Genomic DNA, 13,299 nt, shown 5'->3' with positions numbered 1-13,299 from the left:
GAAATTATTAGCTATTTATTCAAATAGTAATGTGTTAAATTACTAGAACTTATATTTGTATCTAATAAATTCAAGCAGAAGCCAATGAATTGGCAGGATGGAGTTTGTGGCATGTTGCATAAGAAGTGACATGCTTATCTCATACAATGAAAAGAGGATGCTGCAGGATCTTTTACCATAATTACCTTCATTTGTTTTGATTTTTAGTTCATGAATGTTTTAGTGGATGGAGTCAGTTCTCAAGTTCACACAGGTGTCCTAGAAGAGGAACCACAGGTTCATTGCATATATTATGAACGTGTTTTTATGTTAAACCACCTTTTGTTTTCATTTTATATTTCAGCAGTTAAAAAAAACAACAACAACCACCATTTTATTGAGCGAAAAGTTTTCCCTGAAATGTGTACTTGTGAAATTATTATTATTATTTTTAAAAAACAACGTTTTATTTTTGCTTACTAAATGCTACTTTCATTTGATAATTTGTTAAAGTAATGAAATTCATAAAGGGGTGAATTCAGGTTGATTGGGAGTCTTTTTGTCATTGAGATTCTCCCCTATTTTCACTACACTCAAGTGTCGAAATACAGTACTTCATGTAGAAGTTTGTGTCATAAGTTAAAAAATAGTCTACTTCGGCCATCAAACGTATTTATACGTATAAAATATTTGATGAAGCTCTTAAAATTCATATTTATAGCATATTTTAGCATTTGTAGCCTACTTTAAAAGTAAAAACTTAATATTGTAGGCTAATTATTCATCACTACACTTCAAAGAATAGATAGATAGATAGATAGATAGATGTGTTAGGTGCACATATATCTCAGCTCGCAGGTATGCAGGTGGAACTGAGAGAGAAACCCGTGGGCGGAGTTACAATCTCAACAGCGAAACCGCCTGGCAGGTCCTTTACCTCCCTTTCCTTCAGTTTGATTGTGCGATAACCCGAGAGGACTCACACACACAGCATGGCCACAGATTTTACTCAGGAATCCGTGTTGCGCTTCGTCGTCAATAACGGAGGGAAGGTGCGAAACGCGGATTTATTACATCATTACAAGCGGTTTTTGAGAGAGGACGAGGACAGAGAGCAAAACCGGGAGTTATTTAAGAGGTATGTGAACTCCGTGGCGACTGTGAGGCAGGAGGAGGGGGTGTCTCATGTTGTACTCAGGAAAAAATACCGTGTGCATCTCGGAGACATCGCCACGATCCACGAGCCAGAGCGACAGAAAGAACGAGACTCTACACCAGCGGCGAGCGGTAAACCACAACCACAAGCTGTTCTGACCATCCCAACTCGTGCTGAAATCTTGCCAGCTGCTGGTATTATCACCCCCACCACCAGCAGCAGCAACAACAACAATAACAAGCAATCTACTCCAACTTTTGGGAAAGCAGTCAAAACTTCATCACCATATGGGAGGGAACCACCTGCTGTTTACACTTCCTCTGCAGAAAAGGTGAACAACACCTGCCATTTAAAACCAACCCCATCTGACACTGACAGTCGCTCGAGTGGGAGCGGCCAGAGCTTTGAACAGCCATGGGAGTCAAAAGCAACCAGGGAGGCAACAGAGCTGGAACACAACAGTGTTTACAACGCCAAACTGAGACAATTAGGGGAAGCAGATGGTTGTGACCAGCCCTTCACCGCCCCTGCTTACTATGAGGTTAGAATGACGCCTGCGGTTGAAAGGAAAAGTTTGGATGCAAACACGTTTGAGCTTCACCCCAAACACTCAAATGACCCTGTCGCCAAAGCATGGCCTTTACACTCAACCCTCGGACAGTCTCATGTATACAACTCATCTCCTTGTCTACTGGACCGCCCTGTTTCTCCACACATACACTCCCAGGCGTACACTCATGCAGGCCTGAGCCGAAGCAATGATAGTCTTCTACGACCGAATGGAGGGTTTAATGGGTTTCCGATCCAAGAGCAAGACGAGTATGAGCTTCAGATGCACGGATTGCCTGAGGACGGTCCTCCTGTCCATGCAAGTGCAATGTATCTGCAGCTCCATGAGCCTTCAAGTCTATACTCTAGTCGGGATAGCATCTCAATCCCCTCTCCTTCTTCTACTCCACCTGATACTGGCTGGCCTCAAGATTTAAGGCATGAGGAGCAGTCCAGCGATCAGGGACTTGGAGGACAAGACGGGAACGACGTACGCGCTTTCCTGCGTCGCACACAGGAGGCAAGGATGCTATCCCAACTCCACGAACCGAGTCGAAACATCTCGTCCATGCACCACTCGACTGGTCACCTCGATGACGACGACTCCAGGGCATCAACACGAAGCAATTCGCCGGAAACCCGCTATGGACCAATCGCCCGGCGTTTGACGTCCCGTCTGCGGAGTCGCATGTGTCGTAGTCTTGGAGAAGACCTGGATCAGTCGTTCCCAGAGGACATCATCTCATCACGACACAACCGTCTCCAGCTGTTGTCCTCGACTCTAAGCATGGGTAATTTAGTCAGCGCGTCCTCCAGCCGAGGACACAGTTCCATCTCATCGCCCGCCGGATCCACACAAAGTTTGCACGATGGGTCGTTCAACAGCAAGCATTCACCCGTCCCTCTTGACTCGAGAGAGCACAACTGGTTTGTCAAAGCAGCATCTGGCTCGTGGACCGAGATCTACGCTCTCTTACGAGAGGACCCGAATCTCCTGAGCAAACGAGATTTCTTATCCGGCTTCACCGTCGTCCACTGGATTGTAAAGCATGGCGACCATCGCGTCCTGAACACGCTGTGGTACGGAGTCGAAAAACTCGGGATGACTTTGGACGTCAACGTGAAAACTTTGTGCGGCTACACGCCGCTACACCTGGCGGCCATTCACGGCCACAGGAAACTCATTCGGCTCCTGGTGCAAAAGTTCAAAGCTGATGTGCGGATACGGGACAGCAGCGGGAAGAGACCGTGGCAGTACTTGAGCAAAGACGAACACCGGGACATCTTAGAGATTCTGGGCGCCCCACAGAAACGCATCAGCGGTTGTCCAGCTTCGCCAGAAAAACTGACCGTAAGATCTGCCACCACAAAGGTGAACGTTAAAAGACACACGTCTATCGCAGCACTGTTCAAACACAAGTCTCAGTTGATGGTCAAGTCTAGTCCAGAAGCTTTTTAGGGGCTAGATCGTTGTAAGGGACTTAAACCCTTGCTCATAATGGTGGCACTTTTTTGCTGGTGTAAAAACACGTTGTCACTTCTTTTTTTATGATTAAAAATATGGCAACTTGCATTGAATGGTACATTGTTTTTCTGTTTTGTTCTTGGTTTGTAACTCCGTGTTCAAATTTTGAGGGTTTTCCATGAATGTCATTTTTATATAGTGGTGTTTTGAAACTCCCTTATGAAGCTGATATTAAATCCATAATACGAAAGCATGATGTTAAAAGGTATAAGAAAACTTCTGTCATTATTTACCCACCTCCATGTCTTTCCAAAACTGATTGAGTTTTTTTTGCCAATACAAAGTCATTGGGATCCAATGTTGTTTTGCACCCCACTGACTTTCGTTCTGTGGAAAGTAGTTCTTGGAAATATATTTGTACCACCGAAACTAGAAAGCCATTCAGGTTTGGAATGACATGAATGTGAGTCTAGAATTATCATTTTTGAGCAGACTATCCCTTTAGTAATTCTTGTCTCGCTGTTTTGCTTCATGCTAATACAAACTGGATTCCCACATGTGTTGTTTCAGATTGAGGATCATCTAAATATGTTTCTGCTCATAACAAGTTCTTCATTTCCTCCAGGGACAAATTTGTTTTTATCCTTAAACTCTGCAGGCACTGGAGGCTGTTTGTGCCCCTCTGTGCTTAATCTAGAAAACTATGCAGTCCCATTTACAGTTGACTCTCTTGATTTCTTTGTTGGGATATTCCAGTTGGTGTCTTTCTTCCATGATCTCACATGTTGTGTTGCTCACACACTTTCCATTCCAGCACTGCATGTGTCCATGCTGAAAACCACAGATAAGCTCTTTGCTGGTTTAATATTTTACTCACTTTTCTTCCTTATCTTAAAACGTTGTATGAGAGATAAAGAAAAGCCTCTAAATTTCAACTCATTTGGAAGAACATTCCAGTCATAACTCGCAGAGCTCCTTGAGTGTTACTTGAGCAACAACAGAGTGAGTTGCCTTTTCTTTCTTTTTTTTCGTTTTCCCAAGTCATTTTGTGGAGCGAGTTAATGTTCATGTTTGAGCTGTAAAGGCTTGATGATTTGCATGTTGAGCTAAACCTGTTTTTTTGTGTTCTGTATGATCTGAGGGAGGTAGAAAAACAGAGTTTGGGAGGAGAGATAAGCACGACCTCACTGGTGGAGTTGAATTTTTTTTTTTTTTTTTTTTTTTTACCATCAACTTTTTTCTTCCATAGAATCATCACAGAGCTCAACTATGTTGATGAAGTGTTGTTCGCTGACATGTTTGGACTTGTCACAGGAAGTGTTGTCTGTGAGTCTTACATAATATTAGCACGTTATGATGCACCTTTATGTCCCAGCTTTATTATTTTGAATAAAACAGACTTTGACCATTGTAAAACGGTCTTGAGCTTTGATTCAGGCCAATCGAATTGTTTGAACTTTAAGCAGATCTTTCCCAGCATTTTCATTTCAAAGGCAAACAGTTTCTCTCTGGTACATGCAACATATTCAGACCTTGACTTTTTTTTTAGACTTTGAATAATTTTGAGGCACACAGCTGATAGCACACGTACATCACAGATACGTCTATTTGATGTGTGTGTTTACATCTGTAAGACGTATTTTTTTAGAGTATTTGCTCATCTGCAATACGTCTATTGGACGTTTCCTGTCAGATGTCAAATAGATGTTTAGAAGATGTCTTTAAGATGTAATGATTTACAATGTATGTTAAACTATCTGAAAGATGTCAGATGTTAGTAAACAGCAGATGCTTTCCAGATGAAGTGATCTTTAACAGACTTCTTGCAGACGTACGTGTGCTATCTGGGACAGTGGCCAGAAGTTATGCCTGGGGGGGGAATTTTTTTTGTTCTTAACCCTCTGATGGTCTTCGTTTAGGAGTCAGGTCCTGGGCCTTCCCGGTCAGAAGTGACCTGACACCTAAAAATGAAACTTCCTCCAGCCCAGTAAAAACCAATGCAATTTATTTTTGTTCTGTAATATTTATTCTTTTTAATATATATATTGCCATGAAATGTTATTTTTTTTGTCAAAAAATTATTAATGCAGTATTTTAGTTTAATATAGAGTCTAGACCCTTCCAGAGATGAGATATCGAAACTCAAAAATTCGACCCGAAAAAAAAAAATTGACAGTGGTACCCCTTTCGTTTTTTTTTTCAGGCGAAAAATTAAGTTTCTCCAATCTTCTCAAAACTCTGGATTCTGATAGAGGGCCATGAGACTTAAACCTGAGTGCAAAAATGGAGGCTCTAGACCCTTCCAGAGCTGAGATATCGAAACTCAAAAATTCTACCCGAAAAAAAAACGACAGTGGTACCCCTTTCGTATTTTTTTACGGGCGAAAAATTAAGTTTCTCCAATCTTCTCAAAACTCTGGATTCTGATAGAGGGCCATGAGACTTAAACCTGAGTGCAAAAAATGGAGGCTCTAGACCCTTCCAGATCTGAGATATCGAAACTCAATACTGAGATATCGAGTGGTACCCCTTTCGTGTTTTTTTTTCGTGTGAAAAATTAAATTTCTCCAATCTTCTCAAAACTCAGGATTCTGATAGAGGGCCATGAGACTTAGACCTGAGTGCAAAAATGGAGGCTCTAGACCCTTCCAGAGCTGAGATATCGAAACTCAAAAATTCGACCCAAAATAAAAACGACAGTGGTACCCCTTTCGTTTTTTTTTTTTCGGGCGAAAAATTAAGTTTCTCCAATCTTCTCAAAACTCTGGATTCTGATAGAGGGCCATGAGACTTAAACCTGAGTGCAAAAATGGAGGCTCTAGACCCTTCCAGATCTGAGATATCGAAACTCAAAAAATTGACCCGAAAAAAAACGACAGTGGAGATATCGAAACTCAAAAATTCGACCAGAAAAAAAAAACGACAGTGGAACCCCTTTCATTTTTTTTTTTTGGGCGAAAAATTAAGTTTCTCCAATCTTCTCAAAACTCTGGATTCTGATAGAGGGCCATGAGACTTAAACCTGAGTGCAAAAATTGAGGCTCTAGACCCTTCCAGAGCTGAGATATCGAAACTCAAAAATTCGACCCGGAAAAAAAACGATAGTGGTACCCCTTTCAGTTTTTTTTTCGGGCGAAAAATTAAGTTTCTCCAATCTTCTCAAAACTCTGGATTCTGATAGGGCTATGAGACTTAAACCTGAGTGCAAAAATTGAGGCTCTAGACCCTTCCAGAGCTGAGATATCGAAACTCGAAAATTCCACCCGAAAAAAAAAAAACGACAGTGGTACCCCTTTCGTTTTTTTTTTTTCGGGCGAAAAATTAAGTTTCTCCAATCTTCTCAAAACTCTGGATTCTGATAGAGGACCATGAGACTAGGGATGCACCGAATATTCGGCCACCGAAAATTTTCGGCCGAAAATGGCCCAAAAGTGCATTTTCGGTTTTCGGCCGAAAGACTTTTATCACCGAAACAATACGGCCGAAATGTTGTGATGACGCAAACAGAAACCGCGACCTGCACGTGCTTGTCTGAAGCAACATGTTTGCGGTGCGGACGTATTTCAGTGAATCTGAACCCGCGAGGAGACGGAAGCCTTGTTTATCCACCTATATCTGCGCTAAACAATGCGCGCCGCCATGACAACGACTCCGGATGCGAGCGGGTCAAGTAACTGTGGAGACTCGCGCTGCGGAGGCAGGCGAAAGTATGCGCAAGTCTCCTCAGACAGCGCGCGCACCGCTCCAAACGGTCGAGGCGTTTTACTGGACCCGCTCTCCGTTGTACTATTCCTTGAAACGACAGGGGACGACTCAAGTAACTGTCCTCTAACCATTAGGAATCGGTGAGAAGAAGAAAGATAAACACATGACAATGTTTATTTTTTAGTATACCACCACCAATACAAAAATAATCATGTAAAACCCAGTAAACTCTGAGATTATTACTTGTGTGACATTACAAAAAAATATATATGGGAACATGTATGTATAGAACTAAATGCTCTCTTAAATATTTTCTACATTCACTAAACATGTTTTGTTAAGTTTCATGTACATTTGTATTAATCATGGACCTTTGTTCATTTAAAAAGGCTTTTTATGCTATTGTATGCTACATTTTTAAAATGTAAGAAACTAATTTAGACGTGCAAAGGGTGCTGGTGTGATGAGAAGAAGTTTACTCGGCTTTGTTTTTGAGAGAACATTTAATTTTAAAACCTTTCTGCAGGCCATTAGATTATTATTTAATTTACACATGAGTGGGGTCAAAAACATTTTAGTTTGAATTTTATTTTATACTGTGCATTGTGCTAAATAAATATTTGCATAATTTGTAATTTATTTATTTATATTAATTTATGCAATTGCAATGCCTTGATTTTAGTAACGTTTGTACACAGTCATAGCCATAAATGCAATGATACTGATAATTGGCATAATTTCTTTCGGTGTTTCGGTTTTCGGTTTTCGGCCTTGGTTTCCTCTTTTTCGGTTTTCGGTTTCGGCCAAGAATTTTCATTTCGGTGCATCCCTACATGAGACTTAAACCTGAGTGCAAAAATGGAGGCTCTAGACCCTTCCAGAGCTGAGATATCGAAACTCAAAAATTCCACCCGAAAAAAAAAAAACGACAGTGGTACCCCTTTCGTATTTTATTTTTTTTTGGGCGAAAAATTAAGTTTCTCCAATCTTCTCAAAACTCTGGTTTCTGATAGAGGGCCATGAGACTTAAACCTGAGTGCAAAAATGTAGGCTCTAGACCCTTCCAGAGCTGAGATATCGAAACTCAAAAATTTGACCAGGAAAAAAAACGACAGTGGTACCCCTTTCATTTTTTTTTTCGGGCGAAAAATTAAGTTTCTCCAATCTTCTCAAAACTCTGGATTCTGATAGAGGGCCATGAGACTTAAACCTGAGTGCAAAAATTGAGGCTCTAGACCCTTCCAGAGCTGAGATATCGAAACTCAAAAATTCCACCCGAAAAAAAAAACGACAGTGGTACCCCTTTCGTTTTTTTTTTTTCGGGCGAAAAATTAAGTTTCTCCAATCTTCTCAAAACTCTGGATTCTGATAGAGGGCCATGAGACTTAAACCTGAGTGCAAAAATGGAGGCTCTAGAACCGTCCAGAGCGGAAATATCGAAACTCAAAAATTCGACCTGAAAAAAAAACGACAGTGGTACCCCTTTCGTTTTTTTTTTCGGGCAAAAAATTAAGTTTCTCCAATCTTCTCAAAACTCTGGATTCTGATAGAGGGCCATAAGACTTAGACCTGAGTGCAAAAATGGAGGCTCTAGACCCTTCCAGAGATGAGATATCGAAACTAAAAAATTCCACCCGAAAAAAAAAACGACACTGGTACCCCTTTCGTTTTTTTTTTTTTTTCGGGCGAAAAATTAAGTTCCTCCAATCTTCTCAAAACTCTGGATTCTGATAGAGGGCCATGAGACTTAAACCTGAGTGCAAAAATGGAGGCTCTAGAACCTTCCAGAGCGGAAATATCGAAACTCAAAAATTCGACCTGAAAAAAAAAACGACAGTGGTACCCCTTTCGTTTTTTTTTTTCGGGCAAAAAATTAAGTTTCTTCAATCTTCTCAAAACTCTGCATTCTGATAGAGGGCCATGAGACTTAAACCTGAGTGCAAAAATGGAGGCTCTAGACCCTTCCAGATCTGAGATATCGAAACTCAATACTGAGATATCGAGTGGTACCCCTTTCGTGTTTTTTTTTTCGTGTGAAAAATTAAATTTCTCCAATCTTCTCAAAACTCTGGATTCTGATAGAGGGCCATGAGACTTAAACCTGAGTGCAAAAAATGGAGGCTCTAGACCCTTCCAGATCTGAGATATCGAAACTCAATACTGAGATATCGAGTGGTACCCCTTTCGTGTTTTTTTTTTCGTGTGAAAAATTAAATTTCTCCAATCTTCTCAAAACTCTGGATTCTGATAGAGGGCCATGAGACTTAGACCTGAGTGCAAAAATGGAGGCTCTAGACCCTTCCAGAGCTGAGATATCGAAACTCAAAAATTCGACCCGAAAAAAAAAAAACGACAGTGGTACCCTTTTCGTATTTTTTTTTTTTGGGGCGAAAAATTAAGTTTCTCCAATCTTCTCAAAACTCTGGTTTCTGATAGAGGGCCATGAGACTTAAACCTGAGTGTAAACATTGAGGCTCTAGACCCTTCCAGAGCTGAGATATCGAAACTCAAAAATTCGACCCAGAAAAAAAACGAGTGGTACCCCTTTCGGTTTTTTTTTCGGGCGAAAAATTAAGTTTCTCCAATCTTCTCAAAACTCTGGATTCTGATAGAGGGCCATGAGACTTAAACCTGAGTGCAAAAATTGAGGCTCTAGACACTTCCAGAGCTGAGATATCGAAACTCGAAAATTCCACCCGAAAAAAAAAAAACGACAGTGGTACCCCTTTCGTTTTTTTTTTTTTCGGGCGAAAAATTAAGTTTCTCCAATCTTCTCAAAACTCTGGATTCTGATAGAGGGCCATGAGACTTAAACCTGAGTGCAAAAATTGAGGCTCTAGACCCTTCCAGAGCTGAGATATCGAAACTCGAAAATTCCACCCGAAAAAAAAAAACGACAGTGGTACCCCTTTCGTGTTTTTTTTTTTCGTGTGAAAAATTCAATTTCTCCAATCTTCTCAAAACTCTGGATTCTGATAGAGGGCCATGAGACTTAAACCTGAGTGCAAAAATGGAGGCTCTAGACCCTTCCAGAGCTGAGATATCGAAACTCAAAAATTCGACCCGGAAAAAAAACGATAGTGGTACCCCTTTCGGTTTTTTTTTCGGGCGAAAAATTAAGTTTCTCCAATCTTCTCAAAACTCTGGATTCTGATAGGGCTATGAGACTTAAACCTGAGTGCAAAAATTGAGGCTCTAGACCCTTCCAGAGCTGAGATATCGAAACTCAAAAATTCGACCCGAAAAAAAAAAACGACAGTGGTACCCCTTTCGTTTTTTTTTTTTTTTGGGCGAAAAATTAAGTTTCTCCAATCTTCTCAAAACTCTGGTTTCTGATAGAGGGCCATGAGACTTAAACCTGAGTGCAAAAATGGAGGCTCTAGACCCTTCCAGAGCTGAGATATCGAAACTCAAAAATTCGACCCGGAAAAAAAACGACAGTGGTACCCCTTTCGTTTTTTTTTTCGGGCGAAAAATTAAGTTTCTCCAATCTTCTCAAAACTCTGGATTCTGATAGAGGGCCATGAGACTTAAACCTGAGTGCAAAAATTGAGGCTCTAGACCCTTCCAGAGCTGAGATATCGAAACTCAAAAATTCCACCCGAAAAAAAAAAACGACAGTGGTACCCCTTTCGTTTTTTTTTTTCGGGCGAAAAATTAAGTTTCTCCAATCTTCTCAAAACTCTGGATTCTGATAGAGGGCCATGAGACTTAAACCTGAGTGCAAAAATGGAGGCTCTAGAACCGTCCAGAGCGGAAATATCAAAACTCAAAAATTCGACCTGAAAAAAAAACGACAGTGGTACCCCTTTCGTTTTTTTTTTTCGGGCAAAAAATTAAGTTTCTCCAATCTTCTCAAAACTCTGGATTCTGATAGAGGGCCATGAGACTTAGACCTGAGTGCAAAAATGGAGGCTCTAGACCCTTCCAGAGATGAGATATCGAAACTAAAAAATTCCACCCGAAAAAAAAAACGACAATGGTACCCCTTTCGGTTTTTTTTTTTTTCGGGCGAAAAATTAAGTTTTTCCAATCTTCTCAAAACTCTGGATTCTGATAGAGGGCCATGAGACTTAAACCTGAGTGCAAAAATGGAGGCTCTAGAACCTTCCAGAGCGGAAATATCGAAACTCAAAAATTCGACCTGAAAAAAAAAAAACGACAGTGGTACCCCTTTCGTTTTTTTTTTTTCGGGCAAAAAATTAAGTTTCTCCAATCTTCTCAAAACTCTCCATTCTGATAGAGGGCCATGAGACTTAAACCTGAGTGCAAAAATGGAGGCTCTAGACCCTTCCAGAGCTGAGATATCGAAACTCAAAAATTCTACCCGAAAAAAAAAACGACAGTGGTACCCCTTTCGTATTTTTTTACGGGCGAAAAATTAAGTTTCTCCAATCTTCTCAAAACTCTGGATTCTGATAGAGGGCCATGAGACTTAAACCTGAGTGCAAAAAATGGAGGCTCTAGACCCTTCCAGATCTGAGATATCGAAACTCAATACTGAGATATCGAGTGGTACCCCTTTCGTGTTTTTTTTTTCGTGTGAAAAATTAAATTTCTCCAATCTTCTCAAAACTCTGGATTCTGATAGAGGGCCATGAGACTTAGACCTGAGTGCAAAAATGGAGGCTCTAGACCCTTCCAGAGCTGAGATATCGAAACTCAAAAATTCGACCCGAAAAAAAAAAAACGACAGTGGTACCCTTTTCGTATTTTTTTTTTTTTTGGGCGAAAAATTAAGTTTCTCCAATCTTCTCAAAACTCTGGTTTCTGATAGAGGGCCATGAGACTTAAACCTGAGTGCAAACATTGAGGCTCTAGACCCTTCCAGAGCTGAGATATCGAAACTCAATACTGAGATATCGAGTGGTACCCCTTTCGTGTTTTTTTTTCGTGTGAAAAATTAAATTTCTCCAATCTTCTCAAAACTCAGGATTCTGATAGCGGGCCATGAGACTTAGACCTGAGTGCAAAAATGGAGGCTCTAGACCCTTCCAGAGCTGAGATATCGAAACTCAAAAATTCGACCCAAAATAAAAACGACAGTGGTACCCCTTTCGTTTTTTTTTTTCGGGCGAAAAATTAAGTTTCTCCAATCTTCTCAAAACTCTGGATTCTGATAGAGGGCCATGAGACTTAAACCTGAGTGCAAAAATGGAGGCTCTAGACCCTTCCAGATCTGAGATATCGAAACTCAAAAAATTGACCCGAAAAAAAACGACAGTGGAGATATCGAAACTCAAAAATTCGACCAGAAAAAAAAAACGACAGTGGAACCCCTTTCATTTTTTTTTTTGGGCGAAAAATTAAGTTTCTCCAATCTTCTCAAAACTCTGGATTCTGATAGAGGGCCATGAGACTTAAACCTGAGTGCAAAAATTGAGGCTCTAGACCCTTCCAGAGCTGAGATATCGAAACTCAAAAATTCGACCCGGAAAAAAAACGATAGTGGTACCCCTTTCAGTTTTTTTTTCGGGCGAAAAATTAAGTTTCTCCAATCTTCTCAAAACTCTGGATTCTGATAGGGCTATGAGACTTAAACCTGAGTGCAAAAATTGAGGCTCTAGACCCTTCCAGAGCTGAGATATCGAAACTCGAAAATTCCACCCGAAAAAAAAAAAACGACAGTGGTACCCCTTTCGTTTTTTTTTTTTCGGGCGAAAAATTAAGTTTCTCCAATCTTCTCAAAACTCTGGATTCTGATAGAGGACCATGAGACTAGGGATGCACCGAATATTCGGCCACCGAAAATTTTCGGCCGAAAATGGCCCAAAAGTGCATTTTCGGTTTTCGGCCGAAAGACTTTTATCACCGAAACAATACGGCCGAAATGTTGTGATGACGCAAACAGAAACCGCGACCTGCACGTGCTTGTCTGAAGCAACATGTTTGCGGTGCGGACGTATTTCAGTGAATCTGAACCCGCGAGGAGACGGAAGCCTTGTTTATCCACCTATATCTGCGCTAAACAATGCGCGCCGCCATGACAACGACTCCGGATGCGAGCGGGTCAAGTAACTGTGGAGACTCGCGCTGCGGAGGCAGGCGAAAGTATGCGCAAGTCTCCTCAGACAGCGCGCGCACCGCTCCAAACGGTCGAGGCGTTTTACTGGACCCGCTCTCCGTTGTACTATTCCTTGAAACGACAGGGGACGACTCAAGTAACTGTCCTCTAACCATTAGGAATCGGTGAGAAGAAGAAAGATAAACACATGACAATGTTTATTTTTTAGTATACCACCACCAATACAAAAATAATCATGTAAAACCCAGTAAACTCTGAGATTATTACTTGTGTGACATTACAAAAAAATATATATGGGAACATGTATGTATAGAACTAAATGCTCTCTTAAATATTTTCTACATTCACTAAACATGTTTTGTTAAGTTTCATGTACATTTGTATTAATCATGGACCTTTGTTCATTTAAAAAGGCTTTTT

The 13,299-nt window shown here is 40.8% G+C and overlaps 1 protein-coding gene across 1 annotated transcript; it reads left to right on the top strand.

The window, feature by feature from the left end:
* Positions 1 to 859: 859 nt before the first annotated feature.
* sowahb (sosondowah ankyrin repeat domain family member B) lies at positions 860 to 3,257 on the top strand. The gene has a single exon (XM_089123731.1). The coding sequence runs from the start codon at positions 972 to 974 to the stop codon at positions 3,141 to 3,143; it is 2,172 nt and encodes a 723-aa protein (XP_088979857.1). The 5' UTR covers positions 860 to 971; the 3' UTR covers positions 3,144 to 3,257.
* Positions 3,258 to 13,299: the final 10,042 nt, after the last annotated feature.

This window comes from Pimephales promelas, chromosome 19 (assembly GCF_988280905.1).
Source record: "Pimephales promelas chromosome 19, fPimPro1.hap1.1, whole genome shotgun sequence".
Taxonomy (NCBI): domain Eukaryota; kingdom Metazoa; phylum Chordata; class Actinopteri; order Cypriniformes; family Leuciscidae; genus Pimephales; species Pimephales promelas.
Note: the sequence above shows the minus strand (reverse complement) of the source record. Positions and strands in the feature narration are given on the sequence as shown.

Bases quoted from the DNA above. Each gene is read 5' to 3' on its own strand.
- sowahb (XM_089123731.1), top strand. From the start codon at position 972: ATGGCCACAGATTTTACTCAGGAATCCGTGTTGCGCTTCGTCGTCAAT.